General features: G+C 39.6%; 1 protein-coding gene across 4 annotated transcripts; it reads left to right on the forward strand.

Moving 5' to 3' along the window:
* The first annotated feature begins 1,908 nt into the window (after nucleotides 1-1,908).
* Nucleotides 1,909-26,519, forward strand: MPP3 (MAGUK p55 scaffold protein 3). 4 transcript variants are annotated; one of them, XM_077788272.1, is made up of 19 exons: nucleotides 1,909-1,980; nucleotides 4,645-4,754; nucleotides 6,041-6,159; nucleotides 6,644-6,721; nucleotides 8,971-9,051; nucleotides 9,557-9,694; nucleotides 10,626-10,707; nucleotides 11,511-11,596; nucleotides 13,039-13,113; nucleotides 14,071-14,267; nucleotides 15,857-15,921; nucleotides 17,042-17,062; nucleotides 18,709-18,750; nucleotides 19,606-19,770; nucleotides 20,440-20,520; nucleotides 21,902-21,995; nucleotides 22,745-22,853; nucleotides 23,999-24,121; nucleotides 25,023-26,519. In XM_077788272.1, exons 2-19 carry the CDS (start codon nucleotides 4,730-4,732, stop codon nucleotides 25,203-25,205), a joined length of 1,764 nt encoding a protein of 587 aa, XP_077644398.1. In that variant the 5' UTR covers nucleotides 1,909-1,980; nucleotides 4,645-4,729; the 3' UTR covers nucleotides 25,206-26,519. The 4 variants fall into 4 exon arrangements, with proteins under 4 accessions (XP_077644398.1, XP_077644399.1, XP_077644400.1 ...); XM_077788273.1 differs by having other exon boundaries at nucleotides 25,026-26,519; XM_077788274.1 differs by having other exon boundaries at nucleotides 18,712-18,750.
* Nucleotides 26,520-26,902: the final 383 nt, after the last annotated feature.

Raw genomic sequence — 26,902 nt, forward strand, 5'->3', positions numbered from 1 at the left:
AAATATTATTTACTTATATATTAAATTCTGTAGAGCAAAAAAAATCACCATGTTCAGTGAATACTTCGCTAAATAGCTTGGTTAGTATTTTCAGAGTAATGTTCTGTGCTGCAGACCGGTCTTCATATACGTAAATATTTTTAAAGGATGTCTTACTCCTAAGAGCTTGACTGTCCAGTGTAGCTATACTTTCAAATTATTACTTAGTATTGCATCTGATAAGTGAATAATATTGTCCTGTCCTTACTGCTGAGGACTTTTAAGGTTTGAACAGCTACAGTATTTTGCAATCTAAAAATCATCTGTTCCTAGCCTGTTTCTTAAATAATACCATTTCTTTCCTTGGGAAAAAAAATCTACCTCCGTAGAGCCTAGCAGATCTGTCATGCTGTGATTTTTAGTGACCCTCACTTTCTGTCTGTCCATTTGTTACCCCCTTCACTGAGTGCAGATTTTTGTCGTAGTTGAGATCGAGACAATACAAAGCAACACTTTCCACTTTCAGAAGGCTTCAAACTGTTTTTATTATATCCTGCATGCTTTATATATATTCTTACAAAACTCATCAGTTTGCACTTTACTCATTGGTCACCAGAGACAAAGTGCTAATTGGAATAGGCAGTTGCAGGTTTCCCTTATTTATCCTTCTTTCTTTCTTGGTTTCTGTGTCAACAACTTTGGTAGGAAATTCTTTCAGAGGTAAGCATGGATCCTCTTATCAAACTTCTCTCTGGCTCAGAGCAGTTGCTGTAAAACCTCTCCCACAGATTTTTGTCTCCACCTTTAAGGTCTGGATGGCTTCTTGATTATGCCTTGCCATCTGCCCTGTGCTGTCAGCCTGATCCCTCGATTCCTGGGCACCAAATATCCACCAGCACGATTTGCCCTAAGTTATTTTCATGCACACTTCAATGCTGCACCTTCTTGGGATGAATCCTCATGTCAAAAAATTCAGGAACTCTCTGCAATGTCCTCTGAGTCTTGCAATGCCACAGCACACCTAGCAACAGCTAGCTAGTGACCAGATGGTGAACGACACTTGGTCCTGATTTGGAGAGGAAAGATGTGTGCTAAAGTCTTTAAAATAATTTGATGGATGAAGGTACGGGTGTTGACATCTTTGAAATGGCTGTTATGTGTCTACTGATGGCAGCGGGTTTGTTAGCAGCCCGGAGATCTTGGCTCCTGAGATAGGCAAGGGGCTGATCTTTGGGGTGAAATTCCAGGCTCAAGGGAGGATATGGGCTAGGTGCTTTGGGAAGGCTGCAGCCTCCAGGTACCTCAGCCGTGGGGAAAGGAGCAGGGCACCGAGCTGCCAAGAGTTGGGATAGAAGGGAGGCTCTGTCACCCCGAGAGAGAAAACCCCACGGGCGTGTGCCCCGCTGGCCTCTCTCCCTTTATTCCAATTAAGTTAAAGGACTCCTTTGTCTCCTTTTTGGACTTTCCTGGCAGTCCCCAAGAGTGACTTCCACAAGGGAACTCTGCAGGCCGGGCCGAGGCAGCGCCCAGGTCCGCCTGGAGCCGCCAGCTGTGGGGCGAACCCCGGAGCGGAGCTGGCGGCAGCACCCTGACGGTGCTGAGAACCCCGACGGTGCTGAGAACCCTGACGGTGCTGCTAACCCTGACGGTGCTGAGAACCCCGACGGTGCTGAGCACCCCGATGGTGCCGAGAACCCTGACGGGGCCGAGAACCCCGACAGTGCTGAGAACCCTGAGGTGCTGAGAACCATGACGGTGCTGCTAACCCTGCCGGTGCCGAGAGCCCTGAGGCGCTGACAGCCCGCTCCCCCGGGGCGCTCCCGCCGCCCCGCCGCGGCCCCAGCGCCCCTCAGGCCGCGGCACTCGGGGCGGGGGCAGGAGGGAGGCGCGCCCAGCGCGGCTCTGAGGCGCATGAGCGAGGTGCGCGCAGGCTGCGGGCGGCTCGGCGGCCGGCCGGGGCAGCGTCCAGCGGCGGGAGCCCGGCCCGGGCCGCGCCCGCAGGTAACGGCGGCCGGGGCAGCGCCGGGCGCGGCGGGGGCGGCGCCATTTTGCGGGCCGGGCTCCGGTGCTGCGCTGGAGGCGCGGCCCGGCGGGAGGGAGCCGGCGGGGGTGCCGGCCGTGCCCGGGGGCTCGGTCCGGGCCAGGGATGCCCGGTGGTGCGGGAGTGTGCTCGCTGCTGAGGGCGGCCTCGCGGCTCGGCGAGCAGCTCGGGCAGGGCCGCCGCTGTCCGCTCCGTGCGGAGCGCAGCCTCCTCCGGACGCGGCCGTGAGGCGGTCTGGGCCCTCGGGTGTCGCCTCCGGCAGAATCAGCGGCTCGGTGGAGCTCACACGAAGCTCTCCCTGGGGCGGGACAGCCCTTGCCCGTGGGGTGTCGGGCGGGCCCCGGGCCGGCCGAGGGTTGCCCGGCTGAGCCCGGGGCCGCCCCTGACGTGGGGCTCTGGGGCAGAGTCCGGCCCGCGGTGCCCAGCAGGGATGCGCGGTTCTGTCTGTGCTCGGGCAGCACCAGAGTAGAGTTTTTCCCTGCTACAGTACCTACGCTACCCCGCGAAAGAGCATCGCTCAGGTTTGACAGGAGGAGAAATCTGTGTGGCCGTCAGCTATCACCTATGGCCCGGTCAGGATACTGATGGATTTTCTGACCTATTCGCTAGGGCCGTGTAAAATGTTAAACTGCAGATGCTTTCTGAAAGTAGCTATTGCTTTGAATGGTACAATCTGGATTACAGAAGCTTTATGTAGTGTTAGGCTGTGAACCACAATAGGTTTATTCTACAAGTTAATAGGGATATGCCAGATCATGTTATGCTTCTGTTTTATCTTCTGTTTTGACCCTATGGCAAGCATCAGTTGGGTTTATTTAGCTCTTTATTAGCCCTTTATTTAGCTCTTAGCATTTTTCACATTTTGTGTGAAAAATGAATTAACTTTTAGGTAGATATTTTTAAAGAGGAAAAATGTATTTGTGCCTATTGATGCTGCAGTGATTTGTGGTTTTGAGACCCATCTTGCAAAATACCACATGCTGAGGCTGATTGTCATAGCTCTGAAGCCAGCCCTGGGTATGGAATGCTTTTCATTCTTTGGAGTGTTCATTCCAGGCAGTTCTGTGTAACGAGATCTTTACAGAGCATGGAAGATGCCTCTAGGGGAAGTCTCCATTTTGATTGCTGTGCCTAGACTAATTCTGATACTCCTGAGTTTGCTGTCAGGTTTTTACGATGCTGAAATGTGTGTCTTCCACGTTCCTGTGTGGGCTATTTTTCATTAAGAATCTAGAAAATATCTTGGCTTTTCGTGGGGTTTGGTGCAAAATAGGTTTGACTGTAGGAACCACACATTGTTGCAAAGATGAAGCATGCAATTAAAGTTCTTTCTAATAATTTGAGATGATTTAAATATATGTCAAATGAAATGCCATAGTCAAGGAACCAAAGCAGTCGAATGAATTGCCTATAAATTCCTTTGGCATGAAGCGTGTTGAGTGAAATGTTTATTTCTTCTAAGCAATAGGTCATAAGAGTGTTTAAATAAAGGTATAGTATATATAATGCACTGGAGCACAATCCATGGATTAGAGTGAAATTTCAACACTCAGTTCCTTTACTTAGAGAAGTCCACCTATGCCCAGATGGATTAATTAATTGTAGTGGTAGAAAATACAGGGTGTAAAACACAGCTGACTGTTGAGCTTAGTATATCACTATGTTGTAGAGAAACTCAAGAATCAAGAAAATTCTAAATAAGTAAATGCTAATTTGTCATGCAGTACTATGGTATTTTCAGGCAGCTAATCAAGAAAATTTGAATTGGAAGACCGTCAAACTTGTTTCATACAATAAAACTCTGAGAGACTTATCTACAAATAGAAACACAAGGAGCATCCTTTTTTGTACTCAGCAAAGAGCTGGAGTATGTTGTGCTGTTACGGAGGTTTATTTTTATAAACTACTCCAATGAATTTTATAAGCATGTAAAAGATTGTAAGTGCCCTGAAACATGTTTATTCTTGGACTGGCAATTACATACATGGATTCAGTTTTGATTTTCTTTAAAATAAAAATAAAAATATTTCTCTGGAGTAATTTGCTCTCGGTAACAAGAGTCATCTGCAAGAGAAATATCCAAACCAATTTCTGGGCAGTGGAAGTAGCTTTATTTTTTATAACATTCTTAGTACCTGTGACCAGGGTTGGTAGAGTGCCAGTCCTGCCAGCTTTAAGGAGCTGCATGTAAGTGTACCCTCGTTTCCTCAGAATCCCAGGGATGTGGACATTTCTTTGAGATGAGCTTTTAGGAAGCCCCAGAACATCTGGTGGTGTGACATCTTCCTGCATGCTCTGTTTCTGCACGTGATGTTTTCCAGTGCTTTCAAACATCCCTTCCCTTCTGTTTTTTCAGATGGTTATTTAGACCTATCTTGAGAGCTACTCTCTTCAGCCTCAGCTTTATCCAAGATACAATATGGTTATTATATAACCTAGTATTTTTTCATTTTACTTACATTTCATTACATAACCTAGTATTTTACATTGTTACTTGCACAGCAGAATAACTGCAGAACTCTGCTCGATCCAGGTTATACTGAAAACTAAAAAAAATGCTATTTTTACATGCCTGACATTTTTCTTGCATATTTGAGCTTAGGTATTATGTTTGCTCATTTCAGGAGTGCTTCTGAACCACAGTCCAGAAAGAAGAAAAATCTTCTTGGTTGAAGTTGAACATTTGTCTCTAAGAGTAAGAACAAAGCCATGCCAGTGCTTTCAGAAGACTCAGGTAATTCAGCTGCATGCTTTCAACAGAGCAGTGACTGAAATCTTGTCATACCTGTTTCACACATAAAAATAATTTAAATAGGAGTAAAATGTAATAGAATTAAGATAATTCAACTGAAGTTTCTGAGCAATTACCTACAAGAAGGAAGGTGGAATGTAAAAGGTGAAAATTAATAAAGTTTGTCAGGATCAGTTTCCTACTAACCCTAGAGCACCCAAATATACTCTGATAGACCTGAATATACTCTGATAGACTTGAATATATTCTGATAGATCTGAATATATTCTGATAGACCTGAATATATTCTGATAGGCAGAATTGGACCCCTCAGTGTAACAGTGCCTTCTACATGTGCTTACTAAAGATCAGCCCATATAACTCTGCTGCTTGCTGTGTCATTTCTTAATATTTTCTGAACAGGGGTTGATAAACATTGTAAATATCCTTCCTTTTAACTTAAAATAAGTGTCTTTGTTCAAGGCTACTTTACTAGCTTCTCCAGTATGCTGCCCAGGAGAAGTCACAGATAATAAATGATGCTTAGGATTAAAGCAGGAGTGAGTTTGAGTCTCCTGGATCAAAATCCACTCTAAGGTTCGTGGAGAGAATAGCCACAGGAATAGATTTGAACCCCCTCCACCTTTTTATATTTCCTGTTTTGTTATGGTCCTGTGTTCCCAGACATGGTTCACCGGGAAAAATCTGGCCTTTGTCTGGCTCTGTGTGTTGCAAAATTGGGATATTTAAATATTTTTTTAGAAAACTAGCCACAAGCTTTGATTCCACCACAATGGAAATCTACACTTTATCCTTTCTTCCTCTGGTCAGGCCTGGCTTTTTATAGGTGCCTCAGAGTGGAAGGGGCAGGATAACACTTGTAAGCAAAGCTGCTGGGGAGGTAGAGCTGCTACCTGTGCAAAAAAAGGTCATTCAATCAGTTTGAGAGTCTGCTGTGGTACTAAAATTTCAAATTTGTAAGAGGGGAAACAAAGGGTTCTGGAAACAAGGAGTAATAAACATGAAGTGTTAAATGTGAAAGATAATTTCTTAAGAAATATATATTGCTTTGTTAGATTTTGCCTTAATATGATGGTGTGCTTGACACTTATGAGGGGAGTGTTGCAAAATGAGCTGTGGATAAACACGAGATAATCACAAGTCTCTGCAAATGTGATGATCATCAATGTGATACCCAAATAAATGTAGTGACTGTTAAGACTGCAGTAGAAGGTCCTGTGAGAAATGCTGTGTAGAATGTTTTTGTTCTGTCCTGAATCTAAATTTAGGGTTGCATGAAACTTTGGCCCTTTTGACATCTCAGCTAAGACCTGATTCAAATCATAAAGAGGAAATGGGATTCCTTAGGGATGTCTTCAGTGAAAGAAGTCTCAGCTACCTGATGAAGGTAAAAGTTTGTATTTATTTATGTACATTCTCCTTACAGTTTACTTTTTCTCTGTTCCCTTGATTTATCAACCATTTACTTTGCCAAACCTTTTTTTTAAGAATTCTGTACTGACCAAAGCATATGTGTGCTTAAGAACAAACACTAATAATGTTTGACAATTAGCATATTTTGTTCAGAAATAAATTCTTCTGCTCTTCTTGCTAAAATAAAGAACAGTGCCCCATAGCTAACAAGTAGTGTGAAATGCCTTCATTTTTTCCCTTATGCTCCTAAAGTCTTTACAGATTTTCTGTCTGAAACTACCATGAGCAAAAAGAAAACTAAGAGTCCTGAACCAAATAAAAATAACCCTATGAGAGATTATTTTTCTGGCAGATCTCAGATAAATTATGCTCCTTAAATAGAAAAATATTCCAGTGTAGGTATATTTAGAAAGTTTTGTGTCTCTCTGTTGAAATATCCCTGAATAATCTTTTTTCAGATTCATGAAAAGCTCCGTCATTATGAAAGACAGAGTCCAACTCCTGTTTTACATAGTGCAGCAGGATTAGTTGAAGATGTGAGTAAAAATTCTTGTCTCATAATTTTCCTATTATTTACGCTTGCTTTTCTAACAAATCAAAGCTTTGTAATTTTACTGTATGTGAACATATTTCTTGTCTTCCCCAGCTGTCTTTGCAATCTGTTGGCCATGATTAATCAAGGAAATGAGAGCTCAAAAATACCAAGTCATTAAATGTCTAGTGCAGATGGACACATTCAGGTAGAAGGAAAGGATATTATGAATGGCCTTCCGAAGGGAGAGGCTGCAAAAAGCATTCAGCCCTGTATTGAATAGGCTGTCCCAGCTGAGCATTCACTCTTCTATTCAGCCTTAAAACCATTACAACCCAGGAGCAGTGCTGTTGGTTTTGGGTTGGAGGGACCTTGAAAGGTGATCTCATCTAACCACCACCTTTCCCTAGATCAGATTGCTCACAGCCCTGTTTATCCTGATTTTGAACATTTCCAGTGCTGGGGCATCCTGAGCCTCTTTTGGCAGCCTTGTTTCTAGCATCTCACCACCTTCATCACAAATTCTTCCTTATAGCCAATCTAAACCTTTTCTCTTTCAATTTAAAATTGCTGCCCCATGTCCTGTCAGTACAGACCCTGGTAAAGAGCTTTTCTCTCTCTTGTAAGCCTCCTTTATGTGCTGAATTGTCATAGTTGAGACAGAGACAACACAAAGCAACACACTCCATTTTCAGAAGGCTTCAAACTGTTTGTATTAGAGCATGCATGCTTTTTATACATTCTTTAAAAACTCATGAGTTTGCACTTTACTCAGTGGTCAGGAAAAACAAAGTGCTGATTGGAATAGGCAGTTGAAGGATTCTCTTATTTATCCTTTCTTCTTTCTTGGTTTTTATGTCAACGACCTTGGTAGGAAATTCTTTCAGGGGTAAACATGGATCCTCTTATCAAACTTCTCACTGGCTCACAGAAGTCACTGTAAAACCTCTTCCACACTAAGTGCCAGCAGTAAAGTCTCCCCCAAGCCCTCTCTTCTCCAAGCTGAACAATCCCAACTGTCTCATCCTTTCCTCATAGGAGAGGTGTTCCAGCCCTCTGAGCATTTTGGTGATTCTCCTGTGGGTGCACTAGAACAGGTCTGTGCACTGGGGACTCTAGAGCTGACACTGCACTGGGTGAGGGGGTCTCATGAGAACAGGAGGAGGGACAGGATCACCTCCCTGACCTGCTGGCTGCTTCTCTCCATGCACACTGGGATACATTGCCATTATGTATCTGGTGGTTCATTTGCCAGGATCCTCAGGTCACTCTCCTAAGGGCTGCTCTCAATCAGTTCATGCCCCAGTCTGTTCACAGAGCAGAGTTGTGAGCTAGATTTGTGTGTGACACAATGCCTTGTACACGTGAAGTGACATTTATTCTGCATTTGTTGGCTTTTTACATGCACCTGTTTTCTTCCATAGCATAGGAAGGGGCAGGGAAGGTTTGGGAGCTGGAATATCTCCCTTTCAAAGTCAGGAGACCCCAGTGCCCCCCTTAACATGCTGCACACCCCGTCTCCCTGTTCCCACACACAGTGTACCACTTCCACAAAAGTTTCAGCATTGCTACCTGTCAAGTCATACAAAATTTCCATTTTCAGAATAGCAGAGAAGTTTTTTATAGAACTATATGACTTCTCTGCTTAGAACCCTTAACAGGGTAAGGAAATCTCTTGCCTCAACCCATTTTCCCTTTCTCCTCCCTCCCCTGCATTCTCTCTCCTCCCACCCACTCAGCCCAGTGCAGAAGTGCCTCCATTATTCTCTCATCTTTCATTTAAAATGCCTGAGAATCCAGGGCCTATTTTGGTGTCCAGTTTTGCAGAGGAGCAAGGGAAGTTCTGTTTTATGTTCTACACAAGTAATACTAGATGATTGCAGAAAGGTTTAAAGTCTTTTACCAAATAATACAAGAGCATTGTTTCATTTATGTATCATTTATGTATTCCATATAGAATTTAAAATTTCAGAACTCACTCCTGAAATTCTATTGATGGCATAATTCTTAAAATGTATGTTTAGAGATTATGATTCTGATTTCTAATGCTGTCTTCTGTACTATCTAATAAAAAACAGCTAAAGAAGCTTTGGTTTCTTTCAGTTTCATGCGCTATGGACTGGGATCAGTTTTGATCTGTGCACACTGCTTTGATGGATGATAGATGTTAGCAAACACTCAACAGAAATGTAAATACATGATCTGGTTCAGTGGACTCATTTAATTTTGAGGTTCTAATTTTTTATTTTAAAGGTAATAGAAGAGTTACAGACAGCACCAGTGAATAATGAAGAAAAAGAGCTGCTTCAGCTGTTGTCAACTCCACATCTCAGGGTAAAAACCACAATGAGGCTCTTAACAAAATGCCTTTGCAGAATTGCAATACAACATTTTATAACAAATAGTTAAATAGAAGCCTACCTAGGAGAAAGGAAAAACCTCCTCCAAACTTCTATTCCACTGGGATTTCCTGCACAGACTTTAGGAGGTGAAGGAAATTGAAAAGAGACAGTTTTCCAGCATAGTATACCATGCTGTCTTCCACTTCTCCCTTCCTGACTGTTTTCTGAGGGACCAGGAAAGAATAGGAGAAGAAAAGGATGCCTTCTTGCTTTTCATTGTCCATTTTGTTTTTTGTTTTGCCTGGATTTATTTTAAATATTGACGTATACCAGTATATAGTTTACTTAATGGGTAAGGTAATTGCTAAATCTTTTTTGGAGGATTTGTGGTATGGGGAGAAAGGGAGAGGTTTAATTATGCTGTAATACTGGAAACATGAGAATGGGAATTGTAGTCTTACTCCATTACATTACTATTTTTTATTTCCTTTATGCAGGCAATGCTTGTAGTACATGACACTGTAGCACAGAAGAACTTTGATCCAGCTCTTCCACCTCTACCTGATAATTTTGATGATGATTTTGATGAGGAATCAGTGAAAATTGTTCGGCTAGTGAAAAATAAAGAACCCTTGGTACATATTAGATCACCCATCTCTAGTCATAAAACTTTATAGTGCAAGAATGTTATTGGGAGTATGGAGGAGATACTTGAAGATGTCATCAAATAGCCTTCAGAAACTTGGAGTGTTCTGAAGCTTGTAAAATAACATTAAAAATAATTTGGTAAATGATAAATGCACCTTCACAATTTTGCATTTAGATGCTTCATGGGCATAGTTTATAGTGCCAGTTAGCACAGGAAGCACAGTGAAGAAACTATATATTTTGGAGCAATTATGCTGATTATATGTATTCATTCTTTTGACAGTGTAGCTAACATTCATTGACTTAATGTATTCACTTGCATGCAAGTCAATGAGAGTATGTTTAATACCTGTCTATAAGCATTATATGGTCAAGGTCCTAATTTTATACAAATGGAAATGGAAGAATTGATTCCCTAAGGAAAAACAGTTGTATTGGGAAAGAAATCTGCTTTTTGTGTATCATAGTAGTAGAAGGGAGCAGTGACTGAATTTCTGATTAAAGCTTCGTATTGCCAGCAGAGGTAGGAGGAGGAAAAAAAAACCCAATTACTTGGCTTTTGTTGTTTTTACATGTAAAAGTGCTGACTGTATTGTACAAAGATTCAGAAGAAGAGGAAAAATAATTTGTTACAATAATCTGTTTTGCACATTTGAGTGATTTTGATAACCGCAATAATGCAGGGAGTGTAAGCACTTATCAAAGTCAGCGGAAAGGAAGGTGGTTTCATCTTCCCATAATCACTTGGCATGGGCAAAACCTGAGTAATGGTGGAAATCATGAAATAGAAAGAGGACATCCATAGAATAAATTAAGTCCGGCTTAAAAGACATAATAGCATACACGTTATTTCACTGCTTATTAAATTCAGGGCAAATTTCTTACATTTTTTGGGGTGGGGGGTATGTTTTATTTCAGGGAGCTACCATCAGAAGAGATGAGCACACAGGAGCTGTGATTGTGGCAAGGATCATGAGAGGTGGTGCAGCTGATCGCAGTGGTATGATTGCAGTAGTACATTTCTGAAGTTGCATTTGGAAACCTCTGAAGTTTCCTAAGCATGCTTTTAGCACTTCTGTATTTCATCAGTAATCTGTTAATCTAATTACATATGCTTTTTATTAAAATGGCCATTAGGAAAAAATGAAAACAGAGATGGAAGAAGTCTGTTTGAGCTTTAGAAAAACACAGAGAATGTTTGTAGTAGCTTGGTTTATTCAGTGTATCATGTGTTGTTTTCTGTTTGTTTTACTGAAAAATTCTTATATGTCAGTTAACAGTAGCTATATATATGACAAATACAAGATTTCTTATTGAACTGGATAAACAAATCTAAATCTTGTAGAGTCTCTTCATGGCTTGTTAGAAAAAGCTAGTCTAGCATTCTTTCTGTGAGTGTGAAGTATTGATGTGTCAGTTGACAGACATGTCATTCCTGCCATTATAGTCAGCAGCAAGTCTCCTGACTTCGTAAGATTTGGGCACACTCATGAAACTATTCCAGTTTTTCATACTTAATACTGATCCAAATAGTGATTTTCCAGAGTACCTTGCCACAAGTTGCCTGTCTGCATGCTGCTCTCCTTTGAGTCTGTGCTGCATGGAAAAAAAAGTTCCATTTGGAAAAAGGCAGGAGACTCTGAGGCACATTTCCAACAAAGGCACTTGGCTTTAGTACTAAATCCATCAGTCTGGATGAGGGAGGAGAGGAAGTACACTCTAATGACTTAGGCTGGACATCAGAGGAGTGAGTAGTGCTTTCCAGTCTGTAGACCTATTTTAATTTACTTACCATCTTTTCAGGTCTTGTCCATGTTGGAGATGAACTAAGAGAAGTCAATGGTATTACTGTGCTTCACAAACGACCAGAAGAAATAAGTCAGATTTTGGTCTGCACTGATTTTAATTTCAAGATCTTTTCTGTTTGGTGATCTAGTAATTACAGTAGATGATGAAATTTAACCATGAGTTTAAAATATAGAGCTAAAAGATGCAATCCCTGCTTGTCTTTGCATTAAGAGTTTTTCTTCTCCCAGTGGATTAGTCTTCTCCTTTTGACTTCAGAAACTTCTGCGATCTGGATTGGTACCAAGTAAGATACAAATACAAAGTTAACATGTTGCTCTGTCAAGAACTTCCTTTTAATGCTTTGTATATGGCAAGCAAACTGCAAATTATAAATACATGCCTAGAAGATGCTTCATAATGTGTTAGGAAGCTGAAGAGAGTCTTGTCCACATGTTCAGAGTAGAGCTGTCAGTCTGTTCTTTCCCAGATTCCTGGTGACATGAGCAATTTCTTGCTTCAAGCTTCTCTAACACGAAAATCCACAAATATTGGTAGAAAGTGTTATAGCTCTTATGCTTCTTTATCTCTGATTTCCCCGTTGTGGTGTGGTTCCCCCTTGTCTTGGTGTGGAGTTAGGGATACAGTAAAGAGGCTGGTGTCAACTCCATCACCTAATTTCAATTTAGATCAAATTATCCCAAATAATGCCAATGACTGTTTTTAACTTTGCGGGTGGGAGGTGTCAAAACCACTTAAATAGTGTGTAGAGTTTTATTTATTTGGATCTTGGGATGCTCTTTATCTGTCCTGTGTAATTTCTAATTACATATGTCCCATGTGAGTTAATGCCTGAAGTGTAACACTTTATTTTTCATGGCTTATTTTTTGAAGAAAAGCTACAAATGTTTGTCTGTGTTTGCTTTTTAATCTGTGCAGAATTGCAGGCTTCTCTACAACACAGTTCATCTCATGCAAAATAAGGCATCTAAAACAGATAAGATAAACCCATTCTAGATTTCTGAAGGACCTAGAAATGCTTTTTAGTTTACTATAACTAATAATTGTAATTTCCTAGCAAAGATTTCTAGAGTGAAAGTAGGTGTTTATTTTGTAAATGCTTACATTTCACTCTAATAAGTTAGCCACTATATGGAGAAAACAGCGGTATTTTTGAAAGCAGCACTCTAAAATTATTAGTCTGCAAAAATTTAAGTCAGTGTTGTATTAAAAGCCACAGAAGTATGTAACATCCTTTGAACTGTAGCCCAGAAATTAATGCAATTGTGAAAAGCAAACAAAGGAATTTTAATGCAGGTCTTAATATGTTTTAGCCAAGTAGTTACTGTGGATACCTCCTTGGGCAAGACACTGTTGTGGAGTCATGGAACATCCTGATATTCTCTGCAATGCAGTTAAATAGTGGATTAGCTTGGCCTGGTAGAGTTCTGAGGAGACAGCTGCTAGCTCCTTAACTGGAGTTTGAATAGTCTGCATTGTATCCTTGTCCTGCTTTCTAAGTAGAAAACCATTTCTTTTTTCTCAGGCTCAGTCTCAAGGGTCAATAACATTGAAGATAATTCCAGCCATCAAAGAGGAAGATCGTCTAAAAGACAGCAAGGTATGCAGCTGAAATGCTGAAGCACATCTTCACAGCCCTGTGAATGCAGCATTCCTGCTGCTCCAGTGGGAACTGCCACAGACACATAATTGAGGAACAAAGATAGCAGAGTGCTTTCTTGTGCAGTACCCTTCTATTCAATAGAATTACTTGCATGATTCTTCTCCTCTCCATCTTGGCACATGTTCTTTTACAGCATTTCTGAAATCCTGCCTCTTTTTTTTGCTACATGTAATTAAATTTAGTGTTGTGCTCTCCTCTCACCATGGCAGCTGCAATCTGTCCATTATCTCTGGGCATTTTGCCACTCACGTGAGGGAAAATGGACCTCTCTACAAGCAGAACTGTGAATTCAGAAGCAGAATTCACCATGTGACCCCATCAGCCCATTTCATCTGCCCTACCTGATCAGCAATAAGGAATTGCTTGACTGGTCAGCAATAAGATTCCTCTGTCAGTCTCTCTGCTTCCCTGCTTTTGGTTGCTAAACTTTTCCTGGAGGCCCACAAATCACTTCCTGAAGTGGCTCTGCTGTTGTGTTAAAGTGTGCTAAGGTACAAATCCAAAGTTTGATGCAATAAAGGAACATTTTAAGGATAGTCTTTACAACTGGGCAACTTTGCCAAAAATCCATTTTTATTGTTTTCTCCCTCCCCTTATTTTTTTTCAACCATTCCTGTATTGCATTTTGTACTTAATGTAGATTGTGATCATGTTTATTGGGACTTTGGTCTTTTGAGTCTCATGTTCCACAATTCTGATTATTACTAGGTATGTGCTGGAAAGTTAATTTCTTTTCCTGCATAAGCTGCTAGGTGTCTGTTTTTTGAGTGCTTACAGGAGGGATAAAGTGTATATATCATTAGCAGTGTTAGCATTGGGGAAAGCCTTTTAAAAGTAGATATTTGAAATTCCGGAGAGGACAAGAAGAAGTGACATGGTAACTTTCTTTTGAAGGTGTTTATGAGGGCACTTTTCTGCTATAACCCCAAAGAAGACAGAGCCATTCCTTGCCAGGAGGCCGGGCTGCCGTTCAAATGCCGCCATGTGCTGGAAGTTGTGAGCCAGGATGATCCCACGTGGTGGCAAGCCAAGCGTGTTGGGGATACCAACCTCAGAGCAGGCTTGATCCCCTCAAAACAGTTCCAAGAAAGGTTTGTCAGCAAAGATTTCAGGATTTCTTTTTCTTTCATGTGTATACAGTGTCTCTATATTGATATATTGATTTTATGCTGGGTTTTTTTCACAGAAAATGAAGGGCACAGTCATGCCTGGGTAAATGCAGCTGCTAAGGGGAAAGTGCTATAAAGCTCCATCTTCTCCAGTTATATAATAGACTTCCTAGCTTGATTTGAATATTTTGCCATTGTCTTAATGCTTTGTAGCACGAGGACAGGTGCAATTGCTAAACAAACATGTATGAAATGAAATGTGGAATATCGGTCTCTAACAATCTTGGCTTATGGTTATGTGACTATTTCACAGCCTTATACTTCCACAGATTTATTGTTTTTATTTTGAATTTCTGCACATAATATCTGATCTTTCTTCTGGCTCCTAAGGGAGTATTTAGCTTGGACTGGGATACCTTCTAGAGCTTGAAGTTTCTCTGTTTTCACAGCAAGATGCGTGTGCCTTCATAGCAAAATATCCCTCAGTTCTTGGCTTTGCAGCACAGAAGTCCTGTATTTGAGAAGGAATCTGATTTAAGGCACTGGTCTGACTTTGATTCTTGCTGCAATTCATATAAATTGGATTGTAGGTGTTACAGAGGGAGGTATCTAACAGTTGAACGGGTCTGATACTGTTGCTGGCCTGCATGATTTCCACAAGGTTTCTAATTGAGGTCTTGGCTCCATTACATGGAAACTCCTTTGAGACATGAGGCAGATTCTGCCTCTAAAGCTGTTTCTTTCTTCCTGGGCATGTCTATGTGTCATAAAATGCTGCTGCACTGCAGTATTTTAATTTTTTTTTTTATGTTATAAACAAGTAAAAAGAACATAGAAAATGCTTCAGTGTCTGTTTCCCCCAAGTGACTGTATAAATGCCTGAGCACCATCTTTTGTCTGTCAGCATCATTTGTTATGAATATTGGAAGAAAACACTTGGGAAGAAACTGTGTTTTCAATTGCCAGCAGTGAGGGATTTATTGAGGGCTGGATTTTTGTGCAGGATTGTTGGGGTGTTTTTGGTGTTGGGGTTTTGGCAGGAGGTGTTGAGCAAATAGGAATTGTGATCTGGTTTGTGATTTTAGCACTTAGGAAAATTTTACTTGATACTTTGTTCTTACCTTTTCACACAAGCTGGGTAATTTGGTTTGTTTGCTAGTAAATAATAGAAAACTTCAAACTGATCTGGAAAAAGGTGGATAATTTCTACTTATGCACAGCTCAATGACTGCTTTGGACAAAGATTATCTAGTTTTCTTAATGTTGTAAAAAAAGATCATGTGGGCAGAAGGGAAATAGGAAAAAAAAAAACAAATTGATAAACTGTTGATCTCTATGCTCTGATATATGAAAGCATAAAATGATTTAGAATTTTCTTTTCATTCTCTTGCCAGTAACAATCTGAGACTTTCATAGTTTTAAACAAAGCCTTTTAAATAGTTTAATCAGAGACATTTTAAATTTTTTTAGAAAAAGTAGTATTCTTTCTTTTCCACGCTATGTGTATAACATGCTATAAGTTCTCATAATTCTGAGTTTACATATCTAAAATGTAATTTTTTTCTATTCAGACGACTGAATTACAGGAGAACAACAGGCACTCTGCAGAATACCAGAACTCTGAAGAAACCATTATGTAAGTCTGTTCTGTTCTTTCAGTGATATTTTAATTGATCCGAAGTTCTCAGCATTTTTCTGTTATTTCAGTAATTATGTATTTGAGTGTATTTTGCCACTGATTGATATTTTAAATAACATCTGCCATTGGTTGATATGCATGGACACAAGCTGCCATGGGGGAGGATTTGGGTTTGAGCTTTATCCAAGTTGCTAGTGCCTGTTTTCAAAAATCTTAGCTGTACCTCTCTTCCTGCTCTCAAGAACATGAGGCTTTACATATTTAGATGCCTTCAAATTTGCTAGTGTTGACACTTTTTCTATGGTTTGAAACTTGAAAGCTGCAAAAGTCACCTAATGCATACTTCTCAAAATTCTTATATGAGTGCATGAAACTACTCCTTTAAGGAGGATAAAAGTCACTGGAGCTGGAAATATAATCTGTATTTCAGGCTTAATCTTAAGTAGACTTCAGAGTGATTGTTGTTTACAGCTCTGCAGTCTCTGACACTGAATTATTCACAAAACCTCTACTTGTGAGGAAATTCCTGGAAAGTGCTGGAAAGCAGAAGCTGTTACAATTATCCCAAAATATGTTTCTGTTCCTCCTGGGTATTTTAGCACTGTTGATGTTGGGGGAAACCTGTGACTGTGTGCAGCCAGGATTGTGCTAGGGCTGCCACCCTCGTGTGGACAAGGGTTCTGGAAATGGTCCCTGTTGAGTAATAGAAATTAATTTCTGCCTTTGGTGCATGATGAGATACAGGTATTCTCGTGCTACAAGGAGGGAAGATGCTCAGTTAAGTTATAAAATAGCATTACTGATTTAAATGAAGCTTTCCCAAATCAATTTCTATTGCACTCAAATTTGGAGGCATGTAATGAGGAGTGCTGCTTAAGTTTTATCTTGGATTTTTTCAAGAAAATTAAGCTGATAATGGGTTATAATAAATACATTTCAGCCCAAAATTCCTTAATCAATTGATAAGGGTATTGTATTGCAGTATTTTTTTAAGATAGAAAAGCCTGTTAAGCAAATTAAACCAGAAGAACCTTCCTTTTAATTTTCTCTAATTTTGCTCAATTATTTGTCCATCTTTTAATATCATCCCAACTCTGCCTTTCATGCTAACTTATAGATGATCAGTCTTCTGACAAAGGTAGGTGCTCTCCTAGCTCACTTTGTCTGAATATAAACAACCCATGTATTTTCTGAAATACTTGTTACAATTCCAAAGGGAGCAGTAGACATACTGTTCCTAGGATATTTTCTTTGTGAATTACTATTTAAACTAATTCAGACTGATGATTTAAGTAATGGTAACTTCCAAGTTTGCTTCTGATTCAGGAGAAAATATTTGTCTTCTCAGATGTATTTACATGTTCTGTAGGTTTCTGAATGAGGTTCAAAGACTTGCAAGTTAAATGCAGTCTTTGTATCTGGTATGTTTAAAAAATAAAGAAATATTGGGGTTTAGCATTTTAGGGCACCCATGTCAATCCTAAGTCATTTGTCTTCATTGTTTTCTGTGTTATTTTCATTATGAGCAACTCTGTTGGATTTATGCAGTTTATATGTCATGTACCAGCTGCCTTTCCAAATATCAGGTATTTCCTGTTGAATTCCATATGCTGTGATTTTTTTTTTCACATTACAATTGCTTGTTGGTATTCATATTCCAAGTATTAAGTATTCCATCAATTTTGATGAAAGTACTAATCATATTCTGTAATTAGGGTATAGCAGTCATGGCCAGCTGTCAAAGCACACTCTGAAAGAGCCTGCCTTGAACAAATAAAAAAACAAAGCAGCTCTGATCTTAGCTATGAATTCATCTTATTGCTATTTACATTTCTTCTTAATTTAGGCAGAATGTTCTGGGAGTACACATTGGCATTGCTTGATTACAACTATTCATTAAAAACCAAAGCGGTCTCTTTGGTTAAAGGTTTAGGTGCTATAGATTTTCACTTATGGTTGGGTTTTTCCCATACACCACCATCCCAAAATGTTCTGTAAATATTGCAAGGGTACAGGTGCCTTAATGTTAACTAGGCATCCCTCTTCCAGGAAGTATGAGAACTCAGTATTTGTCTTAGGATTGCAGAGTATTTTTTTGCAGCTAAGTATCATGGTTTTATTATGCACACTTTAGGGGCCTTGGAGTGGTTGTAATTTGAGGAAGGACAGGTTAGGGGTTTTTAACATGGTATTTTACATAGATGCATATGAACAAAGCATCAAATCTTTATTTTTTTTAATAAAGAATTAATAAGCAATGATAATTTAACTTGATCAAAATTAAGGAGGTTAGAGTTCATCTTTGTCATTTCTGATGCCCTTTTTTCTAGCCCAAATGATAGAAAATTTCCTCTTCTGAGATTTCACTTACATAATCATACTCCCGTATAGTTATTAATTTAAAAAAGAGCTCTGTGTTTGTGGAGTCTTCTTTTTTACTTAAGCCTGAGTCTCATACTTCTACCAGCAGCACTGATCAAATGTCATGAATGCTGAAAAGCATAAGCTCTGGGAACTGTAAATACCAAGATACAAAATTCTCTAGTTCAATATCAAAGTTGAGGATTTTTTCAAATATAAACCACTAGTCAAGGCAAGTATTTTTTTCAATATTAGCAATGATTATATTTTAAAAATATGTGCAAACAATGCAGGGTATAAAATTTCTTTCCATGCCAATGAGCCCAACTTGTATCACACACATTGTCTAAGATATTTCCTTCCTCCCTCTCACTCTCCTTTCCCCTGTGCCCTACCCCCTCTTCCTTGCTTTTTAATTTACAGAAGACTGTGACTGTGAAGGATATTTCAATGGACACTATATAGGTGAGTAACCCAAACCCTTTACTTCTTCCCTAGCACACCCACCCCAAAGAAACTCAGAACCAAAATTAAAACAAAACACCCCCACCAAATAACCCCCCCAAAAAAACCCACCTCCACATTAAAAAATTAAAACTGGACTATTGAATTAATTTCCCATACATTCATAAACTAGATTATCTCTGTGAAGAGGCATCATCTGGCTTTTGCATAACCAATACTTGGCAACTAAAGTTATATTAGGGGATTTTATTATAGGTTGGGTGTTAGGTTTTCTATCCCATATGCAATGGAATGTGAGGTTTTCTATCCCATATGTGAGGGTTTCTGTCCCATACTCAATGGGATGTGAGGTTTTCTATCCCATACCCAATGGGATGTGAGGTTTTCTATCCCATACTCAATGAGATGTGAGGTTTTCTTTCCCATATGTGAGAGTTTCTGTCCCATATTCAATGGGATGTGAGGTTTTCTATCCCATATATGAAGTTTTCTATCCCATACTCAATGGGATATTAGGTTTTCTATCCCATATATGAAGTTTTCTATCCCATACTCAATGGGATATTAGGTTTTCTATCCCATCTGCATATTTTCCCCCTTCCCTGGAGCCTCTTGCACTTTTTGGAACCTCTGCCAGCAACATTCTACTCCTTGATCTCGGTTTTAATATGTTCAACACCTTTTCCTAATGCTAGCAGCTTTTGTTAGATTTCTCCTATAATCTGAGCATATATGCACTGATTTGATTACAAACAAAATTTATGGGAATAACTCAAATTTTAGAGAATAACTTCAAGCTGGACCAGCTTGAAAATCTGGGTAGGTGGAAACATGTATCCTCTGTTTTCTTCACAGCTGGTTTACGCAGGAGCTTTAGGTTAAGTCGTAAAGAGAAGGAAAACAATGGCAATGAGGGCAAGCAAGCAGAGCAGGCAGATGGAGCAGAGTTCCTCACGTATGAAGAAGTCACAAAATATCAGCAACAGCCTGGTGAACAGCAGAGGCTGGTGGTTTTGATTGGTAAGGTACCAAGTTGGTTCAAAATTTTTCACATTTCTCCCTCTTCCCTTATCCTGCACTTCCAGAGGCTTTCTTTAGATGTTTGGTTTAGGCGTTTTTGTGGTTCTGGTGGTTTTTTTAAATGTTTTTCTGTTTTCTGTCAGAACTCGCTCTTTACATTAAAAAACAAGGAGAAAAACTAAGCAAGGAATCAAACTCACCAAATCCTTCTAAAAGTAATGATGCAGGACTATTTCTCATTTTTCTACTCACTTTCCCTTGATTTATACTTTACATAGGCTGTCAGAACTATTGATGAAGGGGCAGATGTTAGAATTATCTAACAAGATTTTGCATGCAATTTCATTTCAGCTTATCAACCTTGTACTGAGCCAGTTTCTCAGGAGGCCCTAAAATTCAAGGGTGTCTCATAGAACTGACTGCTAAGATCACAGATTTCTTGATTTAATGTCTGCCAAGTGACTGTCCAGCAGTTGTTCAAACAATTAAATTTGTTCCTGATGATCTTCAAAGCAGAATATGGCAGAGCAGGTCATGAGTTCTCTCATGAAGAGGTTTCTTCAAGCACACTCCTGAATCATATTCTTTGTATGAAACTGATATATTTATTTTCTACAATATTTCATTTCACACAGAAACCTATCAGGCAGTTTTATTTTATTTTATTAGGCTGTTTGGGGGCCAAGTTAAGTGAGCTCAAGCAAAAAGTGGTGTCGGAGAACCCCCAGGAGTATGGTGTTGCAGTTCCACGTGAGTAAAATTTACTGATTTGTGTTTGGTGGATCTTCATTCCATAAATGCTGTCTAATGAATGTTGTGCCATCTGCACTAATGATAATTTGTGCTCTGACTATTGATTATACGTGTATTTCTGAAATACTTCACCTTTTTTTCCCCATTATAATATGCTATGTTTGCCCTTAGTAGGTGAATAAATCATTTTATAACTTGGCACATCTGCATTTTGGAATTCTGTCAGCTCAGTGGGGTTTTTTAATTGTGTTTTCTTGAGTGGGCATATTGCATTTTCTCAGTGTCTGTTAAAAGAAAAACTGAATACAGAAAGAAAAAAAATGGAATGTGACTAGCAAAAAGAGCTGCTGTGATAAACTAGTATCTTAAAAGTCAGCCAAAATATTGTGTGTTTAAAAGAGGGTGAATTTTCATGGGAACAGCATTACAGCTGCAGTTAAAAAAAAACCACAGACAGCAATAAATCAGGTCTAAATTTGGGCAAGATTTTAAGTTGTTGATTAGTATATCTATGCTGTTCAAACAAGCAAGTCAGAGTAGAGAAATCAGTGACTCTTGCATGGCTTTGTGGCTTGAGTTACACTGAATTTCTTTAACTGGATGCTTTTCTAAAAAAAAAAAAAAGAATTATCACACAAAAAATCACACACACACAAAAAATCAATTCTTATTTTGATTCCCCAACAAGCTACTTTTTGAATCCAAAAAGTTAACATTGAGGGAACTGTTTATATGTTATTTAAGACCTTTAAAAATAAAGCTTTTCAGGCAGACTTCAGTAAATTAGCAAAAGAACCCAAGTGAGTAATTCCTACTTGAATTTAAACATACACAAAAAAAAAATAGGAGACATCACTTTTATGGTCTGACACAGCTTTGTAGAATGATCATCAAAGCTTCTCCTACAATAATAATGATTACAAAGAAATTGCACCAAAAGTAAAGGACTCACATAATTACATACACAATACCTTGGGAAACAGCCATCAATATTTTTACTGTAAATCCAAAGGCAGCATAATATATTTCCTGGTTTTATTTTTGAGCTTTCCAAGAAAATGAGAGTCCAGAATTCCAAACAATTAAATTACACTGTTTTCTGTAGGATATACTCTGCTAAATCTATCAGGTGTAAGAAGGATGCTTCCTAAATTTTTGTTAGTTACAGCACTCCTGGGAGCAAACAACTTCATTCTTGGTCATACCATATACGAGATTGAGTTTAAAACAAAATTTTATGGTCTGATTTCTGTTTTCTTCATTTGAATTTGCCACTGTGTAACTTTTTTGTTTGAAGTTGTGAAAATGTGACTGGAACTGAGAAAAAAGTTTGCAAAGGCTGATATGTCTCCCATGTCTTGCTTCCCTTCTCTTCTAGATACAACAAGGTCAAGGAAAAGTCATGAAAGAGAGGGAGTAGAATACAATTTTGTTTCTAAGCAATCATTTGAGACAGATGTGCAGCAAAACAAGTGAGTTAATTGTAAGATACTGATATAATTGACTATTTAAAAATATTGCTTGTTCAGTTTTACATCACATGAATACCAAAATCAGGTGACAAGTTGGACAAGCTGTATTAGAAGGATTTATTTTCTAAGTAAAGAGCTCTCTACTGAGTCTGAAGTGTCAGAGCAAACTCAGACATTTATCTGGAAGCAATTTAGGAATATCATCAGTAGGAGGATCCTGATGCAGAATTTAAACCTGCATAAGTGTTCTGACTGGTCAGAATTGAATCTAGTGAGAGTTACAGATACTTAGTTAGGCCTGCTCACTCTCTGTTTAATGTGATGGGTAAAAAGTTTTATTCACAGATCTCCTTGAAAGTGTGTGCTAGAGTGGACCTGTGTTTACACCTGACATTGTGAGCCCGAGCACATTTCCTCCAAGTTCAGATCTATAGGCTCCCAAAAAATGGGAGAACTGCAGTCCATTTCCTTGCCACATTTGCTCTGTTTTCTGTGAAAAATATCCATTCTTCTTCCCCTTTTTGTCAGTAGTGCTGATTAACTGTTAATGATTTATGAAGAATTGCTACTAAGCAAGGAAGGAAAAAAAAAGTGGAAAAAATAAAATCTCTCCCTACCCACCCCCGTTTTTCTGCCTTTCTCTTCCCTCTTTGACTGCTTTGACTTCAGGAAATAGCTATCAAATGTTCTAAGTTAAATATTCTTAATATTTTTTGTAGATGGTATTTAAAAGTGTATTGACTTTTTAGATTTGTGGAACATGGAGAGTACAAAGAAAATTTGTACGGCACAAGTCTGGAGGCAATCCGGTCTGTGATGGCCAAAAAGAAGGTTTGTTTGGTGGATGTGGTACCTGAAGTAAGTTCTGCATCTTATTTTAAAGAATGCAAATATGATTTACTGCTGCCTGAGCACAATGGGACTCTTGGGAGTGCAGTGCAGTGGTTACAGTTCCTACATGTCTAGCTGGGACAAGGCTTGCAAATGAGACTATAAATCAACTTTTATTCTCTGAATAAAGGTTTATTCTGAGAAATAAACTATGAAAGATGCATTGTAGTAGGACCCACAGGGGGTAATTTTAGATGATTGGCTTTAAGGCATTTACAGCATGGGGTGGCAAAAGATGATAGAACAAGAAACACTTACAGTGTATTGTAATTCGGAAATAGTTGGCTTCTGATTGTGATGGTGTGAATTATAACATCTCTGTTGTCTCACTCTTCACATGAGACTGAAAATGTAATAAAAGTTTTTAAAATACCTCTCAGTTGCCCCATCTGTGGGTCAGAAAAGGAGCCTGGAATCCAACACAGCCTGGATGTCTCTTTAGTAGTCCTCACTGTGGGACTTTTCCCTTGCTGTAGGACTAATGTGCATCCCTGTCCCAGCCTGCTCAGGTCCCAGAGACAATCCTTAGAACAAAGTTGTTGTTTCCATTCTAGTTCTGATTTTAAAAACACTGGCCATAGCATACAGGATCCATTTTTGGGTGCAGATACACAGTACAGTAACATCATGAATCACCCCTGGACAGGAGCAGTGTAAGCACTGCTCTTTATACCCCCATGCTGTGAGTTCATACTTGAAAGTTTGATCCAGATTTTCTAACTGGGCTAGGAAAAGGCTTGTGGTACTACCTCAGATTAATTCCAGGTTTAAAATTTGCAGTGTTTGGCTGCTTAGGCAAAGCAAAGCATTTTGCCCATGAAGTCAGGGTGTTTTATACTTTCCTCAGTATTTTTTGCCATGTCCTTGGAATCACAGTGCTATTCAGGCCATGCTTCATGCACTCTTGTGTGCTAGCCAGGAAATTCAGTGTGCTAGCCAGGACACTGGCACAAGCCTTTTTTTCCTTTTTTTGAAGAGCAAGATTGCTGTGGTCAGATGTGTAGGAGACAGGACTTCACACCAGTGTGTCAGCCTGTACCAGTGAAACCACTCTGAGTCTATCATGGACATGTAGCACAAAGTCTGATAACAAAAAAATTATCTATTCACAGGCAGTAAAGCACTTGAGGACTCCTGAGTTTAAGCCTTATGTTATCTTTGTGAAGCCTCTCATTTCAGACAAGAAAAAACATGCCTTAAAATCTCACATGTCAGAAGAAATCTCATCCCCCCTTGTAAGTATTCCAACTTCCAATCTCTTCTTTTTAGACACATAAGAAGTATTTGGGCTAGCACTTCTGTTACATGAAAGAGCTCCTCTTCCATAACAAGAGTTAAAGTGGGGCACTAAGTAGGTCCTGTAGCCTTTCAGCTGGAACTTCAGAATGGAATTTTTGATTCTTTATCCACTCAGGTTTTAAAGTAACATGAAGCCAAGTGCCAGTCTTCTGTATGGATCTGGGTACATCCTCAAGGCTGCAGCAGGGGAAGCTGCTGCTGAACTCTGACAAACCAACAATCATTTTACATTTCTGATGAGCAGCCCATCAAAAGGTGATGGTAGCTAGCTCTTTGTTACAGCCCCAAAGTGACACCCACACAGCCAGTGTTCTATGGTGTACTCACAAAACACAGTATGTGGATGTCTTGAGCATCAAACAGATCAGCTGCAGCTTGGTGAAGTGTAAACCTGAACAGAGTGCATAATGTCATTATTTTGGGTAACCTGAACTTAAATTTATATGTTGCAGAATTTAGTTCACTTTGTAAGTTTTTGTGTAAGCCTTCAAAAATACTGAACTTGGGACAGTGTATGAGCATTTATTTTCAGTTTTTGAGGAGTGTAGTTCCCTTATCTTGGGTTAGGCAGCAACTATAACTACATAAAATGAAGTATCACCATTTTATGTCACTCCTGTAACATATTTTCCTCCTTCCCTGAGGCCCCTGCATTTTTTGGAACAGGAGCATTCTGCTCCTTGATCTCAGTTTTAGTATCTTCAGTACTTTTTCCTAATGGTAGCAGCTTTTGTTACATGTTCTCAGAGTAATGACTCATTGTGCTAATATACTTTAAAATGCTAGTAACCAGAAATACATGCTGTAAACTTCACACCAACATCTTGTGTTGATCAGCAGGATGAAGAACAGCAGGAAATTATTAATTCAGCAGCATTCATTGAAGAGCAGTATGGCCACTTAATTGACACTGTACTGGTGAAAGAAGATCTCCAGAGTGCATGTAATGAGCTGAAAACTGTGTTAGATAAACTAAACAAGGATTCATTTTGGGTGCCAGTCAGCTGGGTTAGGTCATAGCTTGTCACCATGTTTAAGAGAAAGACTGTATAAAAATGTTTTGTAAATACATTAATTAGAAAAGGAAAGTACATTGAATTTGCTTCAAACTGCTGGCCTTACCTAGAAGGCAATAAATAAAGACTGTATGAGGAAACAGTAAACTCACAAGCTGACACTGCCTTTCTGAGTCAAAATCTTGAATAGCAGCTGTCATTTAGAAGTTGATACTCAAACCAAATAAGCCAGTCCAGTCTTCTACTGATCTTTAGACTGGAAATTGTGCATTTTGTTACAGTGGTGTTTCACAAAGGGTCCCACACTTCCAAAGCATTTTGTGCTGAGACACTGACAAAGATGGAAGCTTTGTCCTTTGGCCACAATTCTAGCCACAGATTTTGTGACTAGATTTTAAACCTCAGAATAAAGTACTCTTGGGAAAAAGCTCCTTCAGCTGGGTGGGAAGTATTCCTTGGAGAGAGGTTACACCCTGCCAGTTACTCAGAAGTCCAACTTGCCAGCAAAACATGCTTTCCTTCACACAGAAGAATTCATTGCAAATGCTTTAGTTAAGCACTAAAAACTAGGCCAGCTACTGAAGGGTTTTTTTTATGTCCATCACATTTCCCAGTACTCCAAGTTGTCTTGCACAGGTCCCAGCTGTTAGTCTGCTCAGCCACAGCTTATGCCCACTTTACCAGTCACAAATGCTGAACACCCTGAGAGTGTACCTGTATGACTGGCCAGCTCATAGAACATAGATTTTTATAGTGTACATGAAAACAACTGCATATGGTTCTAAAACAGGACAGTTAAGAAGCTTTGTTCCTGCAAACCATCTTTGCTTGTGCTGCCTGGTGGGACAGCCTAGACACCAATGGAACAGCTCCAAAAAGGGCACTGAAAGGGGGAGCTACAGGTCAAAATCATAATCTTTCCAGCATTTATGACTCCTTCTGCTCCAAATCTGGTAAAGGTTTCCAGAGCATTTAATTGGCCTGAAGAAGAAAACTGGTAGAGGACCTTGTATATATTTGAGGAGACTGGAATATCCAGTATTTTTGAGTGGGTCTTAGGAAGATACAGAGATGATGTTGTAGCTGTGCTTTATACTTGGGGATTGGAGGGGAGAGCATTGTAAAGGTGCATGTTAGCTACAACTAGTTCCTGTTTTCATTTGCCTGCTGAGGTCTAATATTTCCTGTGTATTGTGCCCTTTAAACAAGACCTTTTGGTGTACCAGTCTTGTTCCTTATATCTTAACAGATGATGTTATTCTTGTTCCATGACATTTAGCAGAACTAAAAGTTGCATATTAAAAGCACATTTCTTACATACCAGTGTCACTGAATCTACATTATATCAAGCCCAAAAAGTTGTGTAAAAGAATCACCCCCATCCATCCTCTCCAACTGGCAGCTTTCATGTATGGTCCTGCCCATGGGCATTGAGGTTCTGTTCCCACTGCTATAAAAACAAGAACTTTTCCCAGGCAGGTCCCTGCACTTGTCAGTGCTGCAGCCTGGTGGCCTCAAAAACTGCTGAGGACTCCTGCACGTGCAGTGGGCTGTCAGCCCTGCAACCATGTGCCAGCACAGCCACCAGAAAGGATTTGGCTTCTTAGAGAGGCAATTCATGACAGATGAACCTTGATCCTCTGAAAAACTGAGGGAAATATTTAAAAAACTATTTCAGTAACAGCATTTCAAACTAAGTCA

This window comes from Lonchura striata, chromosome 25, assembly GCF_046129695.1.
Source record: "Lonchura striata isolate bLonStr1 chromosome 25, bLonStr1.mat, whole genome shotgun sequence".
Taxonomy (NCBI): domain Eukaryota; kingdom Metazoa; phylum Chordata; class Aves; order Passeriformes; family Estrildidae; genus Lonchura; species Lonchura striata.